At 39.6% G+C, this 19,350-nt stretch overlaps 1 protein-coding gene across 1 annotated transcript; it reads right to left on the reverse strand.

The window, feature by feature from the left end:
* Positions 1-417: 417 nt before the first annotated feature.
* LOC102804701 (uncharacterized) lies at positions 418-19,014 on the reverse strand. Its single transcript, XM_085499813.1, has 8 exons — positions 18,830-19,014; positions 17,159-17,286; positions 16,697-16,819; positions 13,105-13,208; positions 12,194-12,266; positions 9,230-9,291; positions 3,077-3,130; positions 418-2,893 (listed from the first exon to the last, which is right to left on the reverse strand). Exons 1-8 carry the CDS (start codon positions 18,991-18,993, stop codon positions 2,801-2,803), a joined length of 801 nt encoding a protein of 266 aa, XP_085355939.1. The 5' UTR covers positions 18,994-19,014; the 3' UTR covers positions 418-2,800.
* Positions 19,015-19,350: the final 336 nt, after the last annotated feature.

The following is a 19,350-nucleotide window of genomic DNA, read 5'->3' on the forward strand; positions in this document are numbered from 1 at the left end:
AGTAATATACACAGTTTTTGACTGAAACCTTATCAGGCTGTGCGGTATATAAAGTTTCCTGGGTACATATAATAATTATTTGGATTTTCAAGCCTCAAGTGACGTTTCATGCTTCCCATATAATTTATGTTAATGTTCACTATATTTCCCGTATTTTCATTGTTCAACCTTAATTTATGTGTACTTGCTTAATTAAAAATAAATAGATTATTGTATATCACATGAGATAAACAAAAGTTATAAAGTGAATATAACTTTGGCCAAGAAACGTATAAATTGAGTCAACCAAATGTATCATTACAATAATGATATAGACAAATAATATTAAAATTAAATTGCTATGTTTTGTGGTTGTCTCAAAATTAATACTTGCTGTGAACTTCTGCTCAGCCAATGAATGCAATAGTGACACAAATATAGAACAAACAATTATTATTATGGGTGTAATTAACAGATGTAATACATCAATTCCTGTGGAAAAAATGACATTTCACGTGAAACTCCCAATAACATGTCCATGTTAATTTGTACACATGCCAAATGCGTATTGGATAATACACCAATGTGATACAGGCTTAGGCAAGCTAAATAGCATGAGAGTCACCATGGCATATGAACTGAAAACGCAAATTGCAAGTTAAATATTAAAGCCATTCAAACTACAGTAAAAATAATAGAGAAAAACAATAGCAAGATAGGAGATTTTCACTTGATCAAAATTATATACCTAAACTAAATAAAGGTCAGTCGAATGGGTAGAAACATCTGTAATTTGGGAATATCAAGATGTAGATAGTAAAATAATTACAAACCACTTCCTTTATGCATTTATAAAATCAAACATCATCCGTGACCCCCCCCCCCCCAAAAAAAAAAAATTTTTTTTTCAGTTGAGCTTGACACTGAACATAGATAATTATGCCATATATACAATGTATGATGGCAATCATCGAATATGTATTGTGGTAGAATTAAATATATAAAATGGATACCAATAGTGATATCAACAATATGAATATGAATTTTGAATGCCTGACAAATATTCATGAAAATGAATGGTATCAATTTCCAACATGGAATGAGTGAATACATTTGATTGATCGTTAAAAAGAATATCATCCAATTAAATTAATACATTAAGGTCAAATGTTGATTACTTTATGAAAATGGATATGACGAATAGTGGCATTTTTAGTGACTGTTCTCTGAGAGGTACAATGTCCACCTCAGCTCGCCTTCCACGCAGAATAATATCATATTCATTTCTAGCCAGATATCTGGCAGTCGCATAACCAATACCGTCACAGGATGTGGATCCAGTGATCAAAGCAACTTTCCCGATACCTCCTGCAACAGCCATTGTATTGGCCATAATCCACTCGGCCGATGAAGGCAGCATTCAGATTGAAAGATTAGAAATTGTTATCTAGTTGGCTGGGTAACTGCTTTCTGTACATTTTAAACGTTGCGTTGGGTGTCAAGAAAAATCTAACCACGCCATGTTCATTGCCAATGTCACAATTATATGCTTACATGATCTTTCAGGTTCTAATGCTAATTAAGTATTTAAATGAGTGCATGCATTACATAATTTGTACATTCTCAAAATATGATATACATGTCATCATATTAATGTTATAGACTATTGAAGTTGTATTGTCGGTGGAAAGCTTTTTAAATTTTCAGTAATACACATTTCATTAAATTAGCAATACGATATGTTTGTACCGGTAATACCCCTGCAAATTACATGCAATTTACTGTGAATACTTATTCCAAATACAAGGGAAAGCTAATTTTGTGTCACTCGCATAAATTACATGGGAAAACGCATCTAAAAAATGTGTGCATAATTGGAGATCAATATTTGAATACCTTTATTTACATCGCCCAGCTTTTCGTTTTTATATTTTGCTTGTATGATAATTTCATTTTTAAATTATTTTTCTAAAATGTGGATATTTCACTATTCAAACTGATGCATTTTATTCTATGTTAAACACATTCATTAGACACATTTTAATATAATGTAGGCAAATTTTGACAAGTGTGACAATGACTCAGTATACTCAGTAAAATGCATTCGTATTACACGGGAGATACATGTGAAAACATCATGTTTACATATGCAGATCTTGGTTCCATTATAATTTTCAATACAAATACGATTTCTACAAAAAGCATAAAATGTGTGGTATCAAATTGTAGATCAGCATGAAAAAAATCAGATCTTGAATAAAAGGCTTGCGCATTTCTTCTCAGCGCATGAAGTATTAGAATGGACTTGTTGCTGAATTAGCAAAAAATTGACAGCCGAAAAGTGTTTGCACAGTAATTGAATTAATTGTAAATTAGAAGTGTTTTAAAGTTGATGGTGTTGATGATAATGAAAGTTACTGTATCAAAATATTTTACTTGTCGATGGTCTCCATGGCCATGTACAGTTGGTATAGATTGCATGTCACACAAAGCAACATAAACATGTAGGGCACATGCTGCATCGAATGCATGCAAAGATCAAATTGACGCGTACTACATTACTACAAAATTAACACTTTCAGTGGATTTACATTAGATTAGTTCATCTCTCATGAATTTAAGTAGGTTTCAACATGTTGTTAATGTGGCCAAGATTTAGCACCAAAGATTCATTGTATGTTGTAGTTGACCTCATGTACACATGACTGTGGTTTGAATCACATATATGCATTATGCAAATCAGTTTCACAACTTATAAATAATTGTATTACTGGGCACACAGCAATAATACATCCAGAATTAAGCATTGTTATTCTAAGCATTACTCGGCCCACTTGCCGGCATCTACCGGTATACTTGCACCAGTCATTTGGTCTGCTGCTGGTGTGCAAAGAAAAGCTGCAAGTTCTGCAATCTGAAATGAATTGAAATACAAGAAAAGTTGAACAAATCTCAAATGAATGATTTTTCACAGAACATATTTGATTTATTTTAAAATATATAATATTCTCAATGTTGATATATTCATACATGTATATTAATAATTATGACAAACTTGTATTGGTAGTTATAGTACAACATGCAATAAATAACATACCTGTTCAACAGTTACAAACTGGCCGGATGGATTTCTTGTTTTCAAAAAAATTGCCTGCAAAAATGTCAGTTGGCATTATAAATATGTGTATATAATAATAATCCATGTACAGTTATATTTATCAAACCAAATTTGAAAAAAAAACAACAGCACTCAAAGTGTCGATTTGAAATGTATCATGTACAGTTTGTACAGAGGATTTATTGCATTGCTCTGCTGTATGTCCATCACAGGTAAATAGGGTGCATTTTTCAGTGAATAGAAACAAAATATCTGCTGATTATTTTACTTTCAAAGTAGAATCAAAATCGGTGTATGATTGGGGACTTTGTCAGGAGAGAAATGTTTCTGTTAAAACACAATTGCTATAATTCATGGATCAAAATACAGATAGACTATGACTAAGCTAGCTCCATAGAAAGACTTTGAGCAGATAAAATACATTTCAGCTGTTTAAAATGCTTTTATTACTTAATTCAGCTTTTTAAAAAACTTGTGATTGCAGCAAAAATAACTGTTCGCTCACGATAACCCCGACTTAGGCAGAGGGTTCTCCGAACCCGCCTATTCATATAGTTCATACCCACCATAGACCCTGGTCAGTCAAAATGACTATTTTGAACTGTAGGCATTAATCAGCGATTCTGCCAGTGACGGAGAGATAGAATCTAGGTCAGGGGAAGCCCCATGACCCCAAGATTATTTTACCCTTACGTCACGAACCCACGTGACCAAGGCCATATGGTAGCCATAGACGGCTCTACAATCACTCTGGTTCCTATCTCTCCACCTCGAGGACTTATACCAACGCTACGGAAAGAGTGGGGTGGTTGGGGGGGGGGGGACCCGGAGTCTATGGTGGGTATGAACTATGTGAATAGGCGGGTTTGGAGAACCCTCTGCCTAAATTCATAACGTTCAATTACCCACCATAAACTCCGGTCAGTCAAAATGACTATTTTGAACTGTAGGCAGAGTCAGACACCAATAGGTGTTGGGTTTTCTGAGCAAACAGAAAAATGATGAAAGTCTTTTCCCAGTCCGGGATGAAATACAATAATCACTCAACACCCTGGTTGGGGCCCAAAAAAGGGTGGTGTCTTACCTTGCCTGTGCTAACCCGGAGCAAGAAGCCAAGATGCTGCTACGGTAACAGGGTTCGGTGTGCCTGAGAAAGCTAGACCACAACCCAATTCTGTGGGTAGTAAGCTTTCAATGTAAAGACCGAAACAGTTCTGCATGAGGGCATAGGCTGCGAAGCGGGACCTGGGAGCTTCCAGGGGAGTGCTGACAGTAGAGAAATCTGTCCGCATAAAATGCCGAGACTGACTTATTGCCTATGCACAGGGACCCTTGTGGTCGTTCGGGCTGGGTCAGCAAACCAAGACTGACCCGCTACGACGGGACCCAACCTAAAGAGACCTTCCTCAATGGATACGGTGTCTGTTAGGTGGTAGTTGATAAAGACGTTCTGAGTTCTCCAGAAGCCTGGGACAGGTGGACGAAGGAGCCTGCTATCTGGCCAATAGAGGGATGTTATGGATCAATCTCCCTTTCGCTACACCAATCAGTGTATGCTTGCAGCCTAGAAATGTAGGCTGCATTGGTGGAATCCCTGTTCGCCCTGGCCAGGACGTTGGCAGCCCGCTCAGATAAAGCTTTTGTATGTGCGGGTCTAATGAGAGCCTCTATGCGGGTAAGTGATACCCGCTGGGCTCGTTGGTAGTGCGCAGTCTGGTTGGGACAGCAGGTCCAGTAGGTCCAGAAGCACTATTGGTGTTTCGACCAGCATTTTAGACAGAAGTGGAAGCTAGGCCTTGTTTGGCCAATTGGGTGCGACCAATAATAATATGCAGGTGTGCACCTGTCGAAGTTTTCTTCAGTGCCAAGTGAACTAGTGGGAAGGAAGGAAAGGCGTACACAACTAAGTGGGTCCACAGGGTTAGCAAAGCGACCCTGGCCCAGGCTCCTGGAGTCGGCAGGAATGTTACTTATGGTGGGAGCTTGGTGTTCCGGGGTGCGACAAACCAGTCTAATTTTGGGCCGTCCCACAGCCGAAACCGCCTGGAGGCTTGTATCAGCCACCCAGTGTTCTGCGGGGGCCATATCCTTGGACTTGTTCGTCCAGTAAATGCGTTCCCCAACCTTGGGAGGAGGCATCAGTCACCAGAGTCATACCTGCGGTGAGCGGGTCCAAGGGGGCCCCCTGTCCGAGGTTGGCCAGTGATGGCCACTAGGGCAGGGCTTCCTTCACTTGGTTCCAGATCAAAACCCGCCTATCTAATTCCCATAGGAGAGCTTGGTGTTATAACAAGCGTTATACAGGGCGGCTGCGTAGTGCGGCCTGGGGAACGAACCTTCAAACCGAGGTCATCATTCCGATGATCCGCATTAGTTCTTGGAGGGACACTGAGGGAACGCTGACTAGGCGTTTGGCTAGGCTGCTTAGCGCTAACCAACACGCTTGCAATAGCTAAATCAACCTTACCTCTGTGTCAAAACTCCATGCCCAGGGACACCAACTGTGTGTTGGGTCGAGGTGGGACTTGTCGATTTACTAACGAGCCCAACTGGTGAAGTAAATCCTGTGTTAGCCTGACGCGTTTGGCTATTACCCCTTGCCCGGGTTGTTGGTAACCAGTAGCCTGGGTACGGATTGAGGTGTTCCGACATCTGGTGAAGCAGCAGCACTAGCTCACTCTGGTGAACACGTAGGGCGCTGTGCGTAATTCGAATACTTGGCCCAGCAGGGTGATTTGAAGGAGATGGCAACTCGCTGGGTGCATCGGTATGTGCAGGTAGACCCCGCTTAAGTCTAGTGGGGCTAGCCAGTCGAAACGGTGGATGGAGAGAAGAACCCTGAATGGTGTCTCCATGTGGAACCGACCGAGGAGCACGTACTGATTCAGTCTGCCTAGGTCCAGAACTGGACGCCCGCCACTTGTAGGTTTGGTACTACGAACACATTTGGGTAGAAGCCTGGATTTAGTTCCGGCTGATGTACCTGTGTATGGCGCCTTTTCCCAGCAAACTGCTACTTCCTGTCTGATTGCTTCCGCCTTGCGGGAGTCCCCTGGTAGTGCCCAACAGGGAAGACACTGAGGGGGGAGATGGAGATTTCAGCGGTATCCCGTAACCGGATGTCACCACCTGGGAAGGTCCAGGGATCGGTCACCCGCTGTCTCCAAACCGGACTACACCGACACAATCTGTGTATGACAGAGATATGTGGCCATGGGTTCGGCAGTTGCGAGGGGGGGTGTGTGTTCTCTTCTCCCATGAGGTGAGTTTTCCAAGGCCTGAAGTAGTCACTAAGTTGCGACCTGACCACTCGCCGAACACATGCCTGTCCCCCGGTTGCAGAGGTGAGCGTCAAACACGCTTCCCCCGCTGCCGGGATAGACGTCCGCCCTGGGAGGGAGAGGAGCCACCACCTGGCTTTTTCCTCCCTGGGGGCATGCCACTACTCTTCCCTCCTATGGAAGGGTATGAGCGATTGCCTCCTGGCTGACTCTGGCTAGCGAACGACGCCTTAGGGCGTTGTGTTTTCTGTGCTTGGAGTGCCTTCCGCATGCCCTTGGCAGGGCCAACTGGCAAGCGGATTTGATCTGAACCCTCTAGTTTATTGCACTCCGAAGCTCCGAGACTGTACCCACCATTCCCTGAACAAAGAGGGTGGGAGATGTCCAGTTTGCATCACTGAGGTGGGGACGTACCCCCTGACTAAGCTTGTCGGCGAAAACACGTGTGTCTAAGGCCGCATCTTGTAGCACAGTAGTGGACCCGGCCAAGAGAGCCTGGTGACACTAGGGCATGTCGCACATAGATGTGCGGTGACCCGCCAGTAAATGTGTCGCCTGGTCTAGAAGGCTGGTGTGTTCTGCCTCCGAGGTCTCCAGAGTCCTGGGCGTGCACAATAATGTGCTCAAGCAACTCTGCCCTCAGGGCTGGATGGGTCGTCTCCGATTGAGCTGGCGAAAACGCCAATGGAACGTGGCTGTCCCCCTTTGCCCGGTTTGCCAAACGGAAATTCGTGGTACCGGGGTCTGGGGGAAAGAGCCTTGGGATCCGATTGGGGGAGTTTTGGTCTCATTCCACGCTATGCGGTCTGATCCCGAAACCACACCGACCGGGTAGCGTTTGGTCCAGTGGGAAGTGTTGCCTAAGGTTTTCCCACCCGGGGGCCTTAAGCATTACGTTCTCCGCGGCTGACGAACGTCCGCCCATCAACACCGTTTGCAGGTCCTGCGCCCCACTTCCACTCAGACGCACAGGGAGAGACGTGCCGACGGGGTTGCTTTGGATCCTGACACCTGTGATCCAACCTTAGGTGGTTCGCCTTACGATCAAGGGTAGGGGTATTTACATTGTATCACTGGGATCAATGATACTCCGCATCACCCCAAAAGCGTGGCTCACCGAGTCATTATGGATGGAAGACTCTTAGGGACCGCCCGGAGTACCAGCTGTATCCAACGCGAGCGAATTGTGTCTCCTTTCACTTTAAATATGTGAGAGGGAGCGTGTTCGACTGTGCGTCTCTGTGCGCCCGTGGGTCGGTAAGAAGGGAGTCCGAAACCCACAGGGGAGACCGGACACAAGGATAAATTCGTTACCGTTGTACCGTTACCGCGCGACGAACCCTGGCTGGCTGAAAGTAGGGGGGGGGTCAATGTGTGCCCTGCCCTGAAAGCCCTGCCCCGAGATCGGAGTCTTGGCTGCCAGCACCCCCGTTGACATTCAGTGCCCCAGGCTCCAGAGGAGGTCTGGTGCAATTAGCCTGAGCCTCGGCCTCACCCAAATTAGTAGCAGAGCCACGGCTGGGAACGGGGGTTCCCCGGAAGAGAAGTGTTTGAATATAAACATGCTTTCGTGTTTCTTCCTGCTTGCCCACCGAGGGGCTGCAGTGGAGACAGCTCGCTCGGACTGCATCTGATCTACCCGGCCTGGCAAGGATGCAATTGCCCCGACAGTCCTTCGACCAAAGCCCTCAACTCGGAGGCAAACCCGGTACAGTGCGAGGAAGGGTCCACAAAGGGACCCGCAACCGGTCCCATAGGAGGAAAGCCTCCAGGGGCACAGCCTCGCTGCCACCGGTAAAATCAGGTAAACCACCGTCTGAAAAAACAGACTGTGAGTCTGCCCTCCGATTAGCGAGGGGAAACCGAGAAAAAATGTTGGTACCTCCACCATCAGGCCTCCTACTCGACGTCCCGGTACACGAAGCACCGGTAGCCAAGCGTGAGGACTTTCCACTCACGCCAAACACGCACTCACTTTAACCGATTTGTTTACTGGACGTGCGACCTTGCTGTGAAGATAAATGAGCGACGCGTTCAGTCTCATCGATTTTGATGGCTCTGAAAGAAAAATCTCAGGCCTCAGAACTCCAGTGAAAAAATACACGCCTTCACAGCAAAAACCCCGAACCCCGCACGCAGCTACGACAAAAGTATTTCGGATGCGGGTTCTATGCTGGTGAATTCTGAATATAACCACTGCACGGTCGACTCGAAACACGAGGAGACCCAAAAAAACGGCAGCGAGCCCTGGTGGTGTCATTACATCTATTCATTTCTAAATACATAGATCAAGCATAAAATGAAGACGACATGCATGAGGGAAGCGAAGTACAGTGGTAAAAGGTGCTGCCACGAAACTGACATGGTTACATGGAAGTGGTTACGTAGTGGCGCCGGGTTTTAATTTCTTTGTTGTGGAAAAGCATAACACACAAAGGGGAAAACGACACGAGGGTAAAAAGACAAGAAAAACTTATCCTACCAGCTAGAAAGTCGGCAGCGACCCATGCAAGAAACCCGGACAGGAAAAAGCAAAAGAGCCAGGCAGAGCTGCTCAGAATCATTCCCGACGAGGCGGAGATGAAAGAAGAGTGATTGTACAGCCGTCTGTGGCGCTGCCATTTGGCCTCGATCACGTGGGTTCGTGACATAAGGGTAAAAGAATCTTGGGGTCATGAGGCTTCCCCTGACCTAGATTCTATCTTTCCATCACCAGCAGAATCGCTGATTAATGCCTACAGTTCAAAATAGTCATTTTGACTGACCGGAGTCTACGGTGGGTAATTGAACGTAGTGAATTGTATGCTGCTAAAACCTTGAAAGATAAATTACCAAATTGAATTTGACTTACTTCAGACTCCTCGAAGGATATCCCACCCAATTCAGCTTTTTCTTTCATAGCCTTTGTACTCACTAAAAATTGAAAGATACATGTCACATATTTTCACTTTTAAACTGTTTTTGAAAATGAGAAAAAACTTCAAACCAAACTTTGTTGGTTTTTAAAATTCATTTAGTGGTTTAGAACAAATTAATCAAATGAATTAGATTTGAAAGTAGTTAAAAGTCTAACAGGCCAGGTGAGTACATAAACAGTGCATCAACCAAACATTTTATCTTCTCAAATTTTTTTTATTCAGTACAATACTTTTGAGATAAACAAATCGATATAGTTTATGTTGTCATAAGCCTAATAACCACCAGTATTGGAATACTCAGTTGATAACATTTAATAATAATGAAATGTGACTTTAGTAGTCAATGTTAACCCTACCCAAAATATTTGTATTGTTTCATCCCAAATGACCAGACCAAATGACCAGAAGAAACTTTAATTATTATATTTTAATTTTATTTTGGTGAACAACATATTGGTTAGAGTACTGTGATGTCTAGTATTTCTGTGCACTTTGAAGAGTCCTTGAATTAGCTGAGTGGATTCTACCTTCTGCAGCAAGGTATTGTGCGCCATTGAGTAACATTTTTGTCTTTTGTGTATATTTTGACTAACATTGGATTCTATCTGCCCGATGAACATGAGAGGCTGACATTTTTTTTTCCTATGAGAGAGCTCTGTCATTATTGAGATCGGACACAGAATATCAGAAGTGATAGTTCCTGTGATAACACCAGCTATCACAGAATGTGTCCGACTATTATTATTATGCTGGATAATCTGCGGCTAATATAGTTATATTTACTAGCTATGAGAGTATGTCTTTTTTACAAATGTGTCACTATAGTGTCCAGGCATTTCTGTTATCTGTTATTGAAGTTATGTAAATGGCCCATTTTATCAATTAATTTCTGTTATTAGACTTGTTCTATTTGATACTTTGTCTTACATTCCACGTGTGAACCTTATGAAAACTTGAATAGTAGTTGATTGGCTAATGACGACATAGGGTAGACATTTTAGGACCATTATTAATAAGTTAATGCCATCTTTTACACTACCCACCACACTCTCCTCATACACTCAGAATCTCAGGAGGGTTACATGGTCTATGCAGAATTGAAATTAAAGATGCAGTTCTACCTATGATTGTTTGCATTGGGCCTAGCTTATCTCACCACATACCGGTTGATGAGGTTGGATTTCCAACACTCTATGACTAAAAAAAACTTGGAATTCTGACTTTATTGGGCCAGTATGAAATAGATAATGATGGTGGAACGAATGAGCTCATCAACACCGTGAATCAGGACTAGTTTGGATTTCCATTAGGCTACACCGATTTAATTTTATGGATGACATCCGCGCACGCATTAGTTTTCGCCTGTTTTCAAAAAAAAAAAAAAAATCTCCGACGACGAGTCTCCACAGATCGGTTTTCTGTCCGGAACTTGCCGACTCACATTGTCGCAAAGTGCCGACTTGTCGTAAAACTCGTTTTGGACTACCTCAAAACCAAACTCTGCACAGTTAGATGCGCGTTACGTAAAGCGAAAAGACCCATGGGAAAGAGATTGCCTCAAACTATGCAAATTTTGCCATAAATGATCCAACATGGATGTTTACACAGCTATACGAAAGGTCGGTAGCGGTAAGCGAGTTTCACCCAGACAACTTTAAGAACATATTGTCCAGAGTGGCTGTCCCGCGTTTCTTCTGCAACGATGAGAGAAATGGGAGAGGAGTGGAGGTGTATGGTGGCCTAAAAGTCGGTCAGGCGACAAATCAGTTCGGTTGCTTTGTCCGCATTGAAGTCGACAAAACTGCAACGAATGCAGCAGAAGCTCCTTGGCCGAAGTCCCCTTACGGGGTGAAGAAAAGTTTCTTATTATTTTTTTTTCATTTTCTGATTCGGATAATTTGCTTGCACACACATTCAGTAATATTTTGATCATATGATGCATTTTCATCAAGATACATGTACATGTACATAATTTTCTGCATCCAAATTTTTGTTGACTCTCTGTTGGTGTTTTTTTTCAATATCGAGCCTCTTATAATTTGTTACATAGTTGAAGTAGTTCTAGAGCATTTGTGTCTACACTTAGTCTATATGAAGTGTCACTTTAAAAGCTGTAGTTTGAATGTCAAAGAAGTTAATTTCCAGGTTGCTGTTGACAAACTTATTGTTCATTTTTAAATATTTATTTTTTTCAATACAACACAGTTAGTTTTCTTTATTATTGAGTTGATGTGTATGCCTTTGGCAAAGCTAACATCTGTCTTATCCTCTTGCCTTTTCAAAATCAAAGGTGATGATACCTGTGACAGTAATACAGTACGAAATGAGTACATCAACATGTGCCTCCTACAAATAAAGACTTGTTGTTTTTTTGATACACTGTGGTTAAATTCGTAATAATAGCTCCGTAATCCTGTGGTTTTAGCAGCATTTTTTCTTTTTGGCCGAATTTTTTTTTTTCGCCCTCTCGCATTAGTTTTGGGGTCTTCAGAGGATGTCATCCATAAAATTAAATCAGTGTGGCCTTATCAGATATAAAATTTTGAACTTGGTAAATTAGCATATGATGAGAGTTATATTTGGAAATCCTACTCTGTATGGTGTCACATAGAACTCATCAACACCATAAGTAGGAACTATAGTTTTGGATTTCCATTACTGTATGGTGAATGGTGATTTGGAAATAAAACTTTGTATGACTTATACACCCATGGAAATTATACCCTGTATGAAGTAAACACACAAACTCATCAACAGGGGGGGGGGTGCAGATATAAACTGGAATGGCCAATTGCAGGGTCATTATTGTGTTTTGACTAAGTATTCAATTAATTTAAATAATTGGCAGTGACTAGTACACAATGGAAATAAAAAAAAATCATTTGAGATTTACTCACAAGCTGTTTTAACCAAGGCAGGACATATGGAGTTACACGTTACACCAGTACCAAAACAATCATTTGCCACTGTCTGCGATAAAATATATCAGTAAAAGATGAAATTGTATTTAAAATGGAAGACAGTTAATGTTGTTATTTCAGATGTAAGCAATGTCACCATAATATAACTGCTGTAAAAAGCATTGACGATACACTCCGCGTTATATATATTTAATAATAACAAAGTCCACATTTACAGAGTGCAATATTAGAATTTCAAACAAAATGGTTTTCAACTTGAATTTGATCAAGACATACAAATATCATAATCTCTTATATTACCTATAAGTATTATAATACTTGCAACTGAATCAAGCAATATAGCAGTGTGGGATTGCCATATTCATGAAGAGAAAAAAAATATTGTTCAATCCGCTATGTTTGTTTGAATTTTCAAAAACAAATATGGCGTGCACCTAATATGCATTATCATCATACAAATTTTAAATGGAATCGCTCGGTTCACCTACAGAAAACAGCTCTGAACACGAACACCAAAATGGCCGCCAGTCATCAATACAATTACATGGCAATAAAAATAGACGTACAAGTGTTAGTAATCATTTGTGTCAAGTTTGAATACTACCAGTCAAAGAGAAAGAAAGAATGAAACACAAATTAGTAGTTCCTGATATAGGATTGTGTCCAAAACGGTAATGATAACGATAAACAAAACAAAACTTAATGCACACGACAAGAAAAATAAACATTATAGACATGTTTAGACAAGGGCCACAGATGAAGCCTTAAAACATGGGAAAGGAACTCAATAATTGTTTAGCACAACCTTATGTAATAATATTCACATATTTATATATGTCTATTTTTAACATATTAAGCACAATTATTCTACCCGGGGGCATACTTACTTTTGTCAATCCCTCAAGACCATGTTTTGCACAGTTATATGCTACAGAAGTCTTCAATACTCTTTTGCTTGATATAGATGATATATTTATAATACGACCCCACCCTGGTAAACAAACACCGAATACAATAATGTAACAACACAGAAAAAAACAAATTTGGAATTGGTCTGTGATTAAGAGCTTTTCTGAAATTTACTACGCAAGCTACTGTAAAAACTTAGGCATCATTTAAAAGTTTAGATGTGAGCAGATGACCTTTACAAAATATTCATGATATGCTGTATTCAATGGATTGTTGTTAGTATGTGTGTAGTCTGTGGTCGTTGCTAGAAACCAAAAACATATAACAACAAGCCATGCATGGCACAGTTCCCGTTAGTTATCAAATTTAAGATATATAGTTTTGTTTATAGTAATATAGTTGGAACATAAACATGTCAGAAGTATGGATCCAGAAGATGATGCTTGATTATTTAACATTAAAATGATTGACATTTTGTATCTGATCGTCAAATGAGTACTTGTTAATATTGAGAAATATTGCTCTGGAACAGCATTAATTAAAGCAAAATGACTACTAGTAGGCCATTTTGAATACATTTATATATCTATAACATGATGTAAAAGGGATATATAAACTATGAACATAATCAGTCAAGGCATATCAGAAGCACATTCATTTAAACAAAATGGCCGTCAGTCAGCTATTTTCAATCCGATCTGAAAAATAAAATGAAGTGCATCAGGAACCCATAAACTCTAATGTATTTATCAAGTTTGAACAAAATCCATCCATAAAATTTGATCATAATCATATGGCACTAGAACTGCATTCATTAAAACAAAATGACCAGTTTTAAATCGGATCTGAAAAATAAAATGATGTGCATCAAGGTTTCATGATGTCCAACTTATGTACCAAGTTTGAACAAAATCCATCTATAAATGCCAAGATCCAGTTCTGCAATGCCAGAAATGCTTGATTTTTGATGATTTTTTAGCACAAAAATGGCTTCCATTTCGCCATTTTGAATCAGATAGTCAAACAAATATACATGTATCTATATCATGATGTATAATGAATATATAAAATTTGAACATAATCAGTCAAAGCATGGCAGAGATATGGCACTAAAACTACATTCATTAAAACAAAATGGTCTCCAGTTGACCATTTTAAATTGGATCTGAAAAATAAAATGTCTAACGTATGTACCAAGTTCAAACAAAATCCATCCATAAATGCGTGATTTTGATAATTTTTCAGCACAAAAATGGTCACCATTCGGCCATCTTGTATCACATCGTGACACAAATTGATGTGCATATGTAATAATATTATGCATGAAGTATGTGTGAAGTTTGATTGTGATTGGTCCAGGCATGTCTAAGATACATGTGCACGCACACACGAACGGACCACACGGACGCACAAAGGTCAAAACATAAGTCCCCTTTTTCGAACGGGTTTTTGCCAAAAAACGTAATGAATTGTATTTAGCAGTAGGGAAATAAAGTGTTGTTTCGATATAAAAAATGTTGATTTGTTGTGTGTTTTCAATCTATGTATAACAATATAACATATTATCATTATACACAAATTTTGACTAATACCTTATCAGTTCTGTACATTATCACAAAATAATCATTGAAATATGACAATAATAGTAATAATAATACAGTTTATTGCAAATTTGTGATTATTTTTAATAATTTTTGATGCAATTTTTTTTAATCAGGTTTTAGGCGTTAAATGAAATAATATTACTGATAGAGGTGACCCCGAAACATGTGTACTATGGATATCAGCCATGTAGACCAAATAGTGATATACTGTTTATAATTTTGGGTGGATCGACTTTTCAATAACAAATGCGCATTCACACCCAGTACGGTTTAGCATTTTTTGAGAAGACGCCACCCACATCCAGACCTCAGCGGAGCTACAGTCTATTGAGATAAACAAGATAAATAAATAAAACGTTGTCTTGCCTACCACATTACAAACATTGTGTGCGATTTAAGGGCAGTTTGTGTGATCGAAAGTTTAAAACACGTTTTTTTTTTCAATGTCGGTCGAAATAGCTCCGCTGTCCTACAAGAGATTGTGATAGCAATGTCAAGCACTGCACATCAATAAAACAAAACACGGTTAATCCACACAAAAAAAGTAATATTTGGTTCTTGCTGTTAAGAACATGTCAATACATGTATTTTCACAGAAAATATGTTGAAGAATTCGAAAATATAATTTTTTACAAAAAACATTTGCTAAAAATAGAGAAGTGAAAATATTGTAAAAATCTGACACAGGTCTACATACCAAGTATCAAGGTGATTGAGTTGCTAGTTTGCAAGAAGTTGAAAATAGCATTTTTTACTAAATATATTACAAGAATATTTGTCAAAATAGAGAATTGAAGATATCTTGCATCCAAGGTACATTGTACCTACATACCAAGTATCGAAGCAATTGGTCTGTCAAAAATATAGTTGTTGACGGGCTGACGGACGATAGACGGCAACGAACAATCACTAATATGAACAGCTCTGCTTTACCATCTATAGTGACAACAGATTTAAAAATACACAATAGCGAAATTGACTGCCAGGTAGTTCCTTTGACAAAAGTTTGTACGGCATATGCACTGCCATATACGTCTATATCTAATCGTTAATATCTACTCAATACTAATATCTACTGATTTCTTAATAGACCATTTTCCGTTCACTGCGAGAATCACGCGTTATGTGTGAAATCGAACGTAAAAACAGGACAAACAAAGGTCATAGCGTTGTAGTGGCTCAAACATTGCGTGGGATTCGACAAACGCGAAAGTATTTCGGGGACATTTCCATGCTTAATAATGTGCTGTCCACATTTGATGATAGGCAATTTCGATTAAGTAAGGGTATTCGGAAGCAATATTCCTCTGTCGAAGATCGGCCGGTCAATGTAAGCTACGAAATAAAGAAATTCTAGTTCAAAATCAAATCGTTCGATTTTTGCGGCAGACGTTTGACGCGCGTCTTTCATGCATCTCGCGAGATCTCGCAATTGTACGGAAAATCACCTATTGATAATAAATACATTAATATGTATCATATAAGATATTATTTGATTTGATTAACAAGTTCCAGAAAGGCATAGATTGACTAAACCAAATAATATAATTATGATAATTGTATACACGTATAATATTACCCTTTGAACGCCAGGATCAATTTGTCATAAATAGATTTCGTGTTTCCATATTTCCTTTCAAAACACGTAAGAAAACGGACAATAATATAAGGCCATTCAGGTTTAAGTCCTAAAAACCGGGTAATAATAATTGAGGTGTAACCATTCGGGCTTGGGCCCCTAAAAACCTGGGCAAAATAATTTATACAGAATATAATAATAGATTATATAAATCAAAGCGGGGTAGTCGTCATCTGTGCATGCGACAGTGTGTATTTGTTTACAAACACGCGTCTACCCATGAGCCTTTGCATTTTTAGCCGTGTTGTTATCGTCGCTTGGGACTCAATTGCCGCACATGCACAGGTGACGACCCTCCCGCTCTAATAAAATATAATAATAATGTACCTTTCTTTTTCATAGCACCCACAGTCAGACGTACCATGTCAAACGGTGCTGTTAGATTGACTTGAATTATTTCATCCCACTTATCAACTGGAAAACTTTCTAGTGGAGCATTTAGACTGGCACCTACAGTGAATTAGTTAAAAAATTATTATAGTGATATTTTCCAAATAATTAGCATTCAATAGTTACTGAGATGAGGACACATACACTTTGGCTAAGGGTACAATAGTTGTCTGCCAACATTGGCTACCAAACACATTGTTTTCTTCGCCTTACCAACATGTTTATAATCACAACACATAGGGAGAATATATATAATAAAAGACCATTTTGTGGGCGACTCAAAATTAAATACATACTTCCAAAATAAGTCTCAGCCAATGATTGCAATAGTGACAGCGAAAATAAACAGTAATTCATATCATTGATTGGTTGAAGAGTGAAATTTGTTTAAAAACCAACCTGCGTTGTTAACGAGTACATCAACTCCATCTGGATATAAAGCCTCAATTTTCTTTTTACACAGGTTCTCAATTTCAGATCGCTGAAGTAAATCGGCAGTTAGATAATGACATTTTACGTGGAACTCTCTGGAAACGAAAACAATGTACAATACAATACATTAAACATGGTATATCATGGCACAATTCCAGAAGACGTACCTACACTATATGCACAGGCGTGTCTGTTGGTCGTGTGCATGTTACTTGCAGCTGTTGGTACTTCGACTTGCTTTGACCATGTGATAGTCGCACAAACAATTTATTTGTTGTAATATGCATGATCGTTATTGCATGTTAGTGTTTGTGAGAAAACACATGCAAGGATGTGATTGGAACCCAGACCCTCATGATCAATAAACGGACAGGGAACCCATAAGTCCATGACAGACTGACTGCTTATCTGCACATTTGATCAGAGCACATAGTATACATATATATATATAAAGATATAATACAATGTATATATGTCAATTATTCTGCTTAAGTAAATAATATGTATGCCATAACCCGTTAGTGTACATCTTGGGTATGAAATAATTTGGTTATTGGCATTTGCGTTGACCATATCTTACTCGATCTTAACCCTAATGCAAAGACATGTTTTTCTTTGATTGTGACTTGTGTAATCTCATGGAGATAATTGTAGCTCAATAATATAATACTCTCTTATTCACTGTCTGCTGGTAAGTTGGAATGATGTCAAGTAATTGAACAAGTGATGTAACCTAATTTCAAGTATTCCAATTGAGAGAATGTTCATGTGTTCATTTTGTTAACTATTTCAATGTCTTGATTAATTGAATGGGAAAGCCATTTAACGATTACTTTGGTTCCGGTGAGTTTTTATCTAGTAGGATTCGAACCCTGGGCGTTTGTAATAGTCGGTTTTTCATTTCCAGTGTTTGCCACGCCGTAATATGGGATCACTTCTCCGTTTTATTGTGATTTTGCGAGTGTTTAATGATGTCTTCATCCTGCCTCAACCATACGGCCATGTTGCAACGAAGTGTGTGACCCTTGGCGTGACCCGACTGACTATATGATTTTTCTGTTTGGCACGCTAGGATTTATTACCGTTATTATCATTGGCACGTGATTTGTACCACTTTATGTGTAATATCTAAATTATTTTAGTTGTAATTTGTATATACCAATTCGTATATACTGAACAAACGACTACGATTGAAGGGCATGTATGTTGTGACGTCACAAATTCGTGTGTAGGTACGGCTTCTGGAATTGTGCCGTGTGCATATGAGCATATGTGTGCATAGACAGTTTAAAATAAAACAAAACACTGCGACAAGAAACTAGTGGCGCCAAACTGGTTGTCCTTCTAATTGTTTTGCAAAAGACAGAATTTTAGGGCCTGTATATTTTTATTTAATGTTTCAGTGTTTCGTTATTAAGCATAATTCGACAAAGAATTCGGTGAAATGATCTCATCTACTCGTAAAGAGATGTTGTTACTTTGATGATGGCCAACGAACAACTGAATAACTTCAAAATGTTCCATCCAAATCGAACTGCGCCCTCTCATGTCAATCCCACTGTTTTGTTGACCTTTGCATAAACGTACAAGCAATAAACGTGCAAGCACTGTGAATTCGATAATCAGGATTGATCATACCTCTGCAACTGTTCTCTGAGAGGTTCAATTTCTGCCTCAGCTCGCCTCCCATGCAGAATAATATTGTATCCATTTCTAGCTAGACACTTGGCAATTGTATACCCAATCCCGTCACAGGACGTGGATCCAGTGATCAAAGCAACTTTACCTCCTGCAGCAGCCATTGTATCGGCGATGAACCCTGGCCTGGAGACCGCTGAGGGCAGCATTCAGATTGACAGATGTTTTTTTATCTCGTCGGTTGGGTAACTGCTTTCTGAATATTCGCAACTTCGCATGGTGTCAAACGTCGTCAAGTTAATTGTCAATGTCACTGTCTAACAAGCGGATTCGCTGGGTGTAGTATAGCAATAATATGATTTAACATTTGTGTTTTTTCAGGTTGGTTCTAATGAAATTTCGACATTGAGGATTTAAATGAGTTTTCACATTCTGAAAATATGATACACACGTACATCATATTTATATTATATTGAGTATTGAAGTTATATTGTCGGCAGAACTTTTTTGAAAGCCTTTTC

Source organism: Saccoglossus kowalevskii, chromosome 1 (assembly GCF_978046115.1).
Source record: "Saccoglossus kowalevskii chromosome 1, keSacKowa6.1, whole genome shotgun sequence".
Lineage (NCBI taxonomy): Eukaryota > Metazoa > Hemichordata > Enteropneusta > Harrimaniidae > Saccoglossus > Saccoglossus kowalevskii.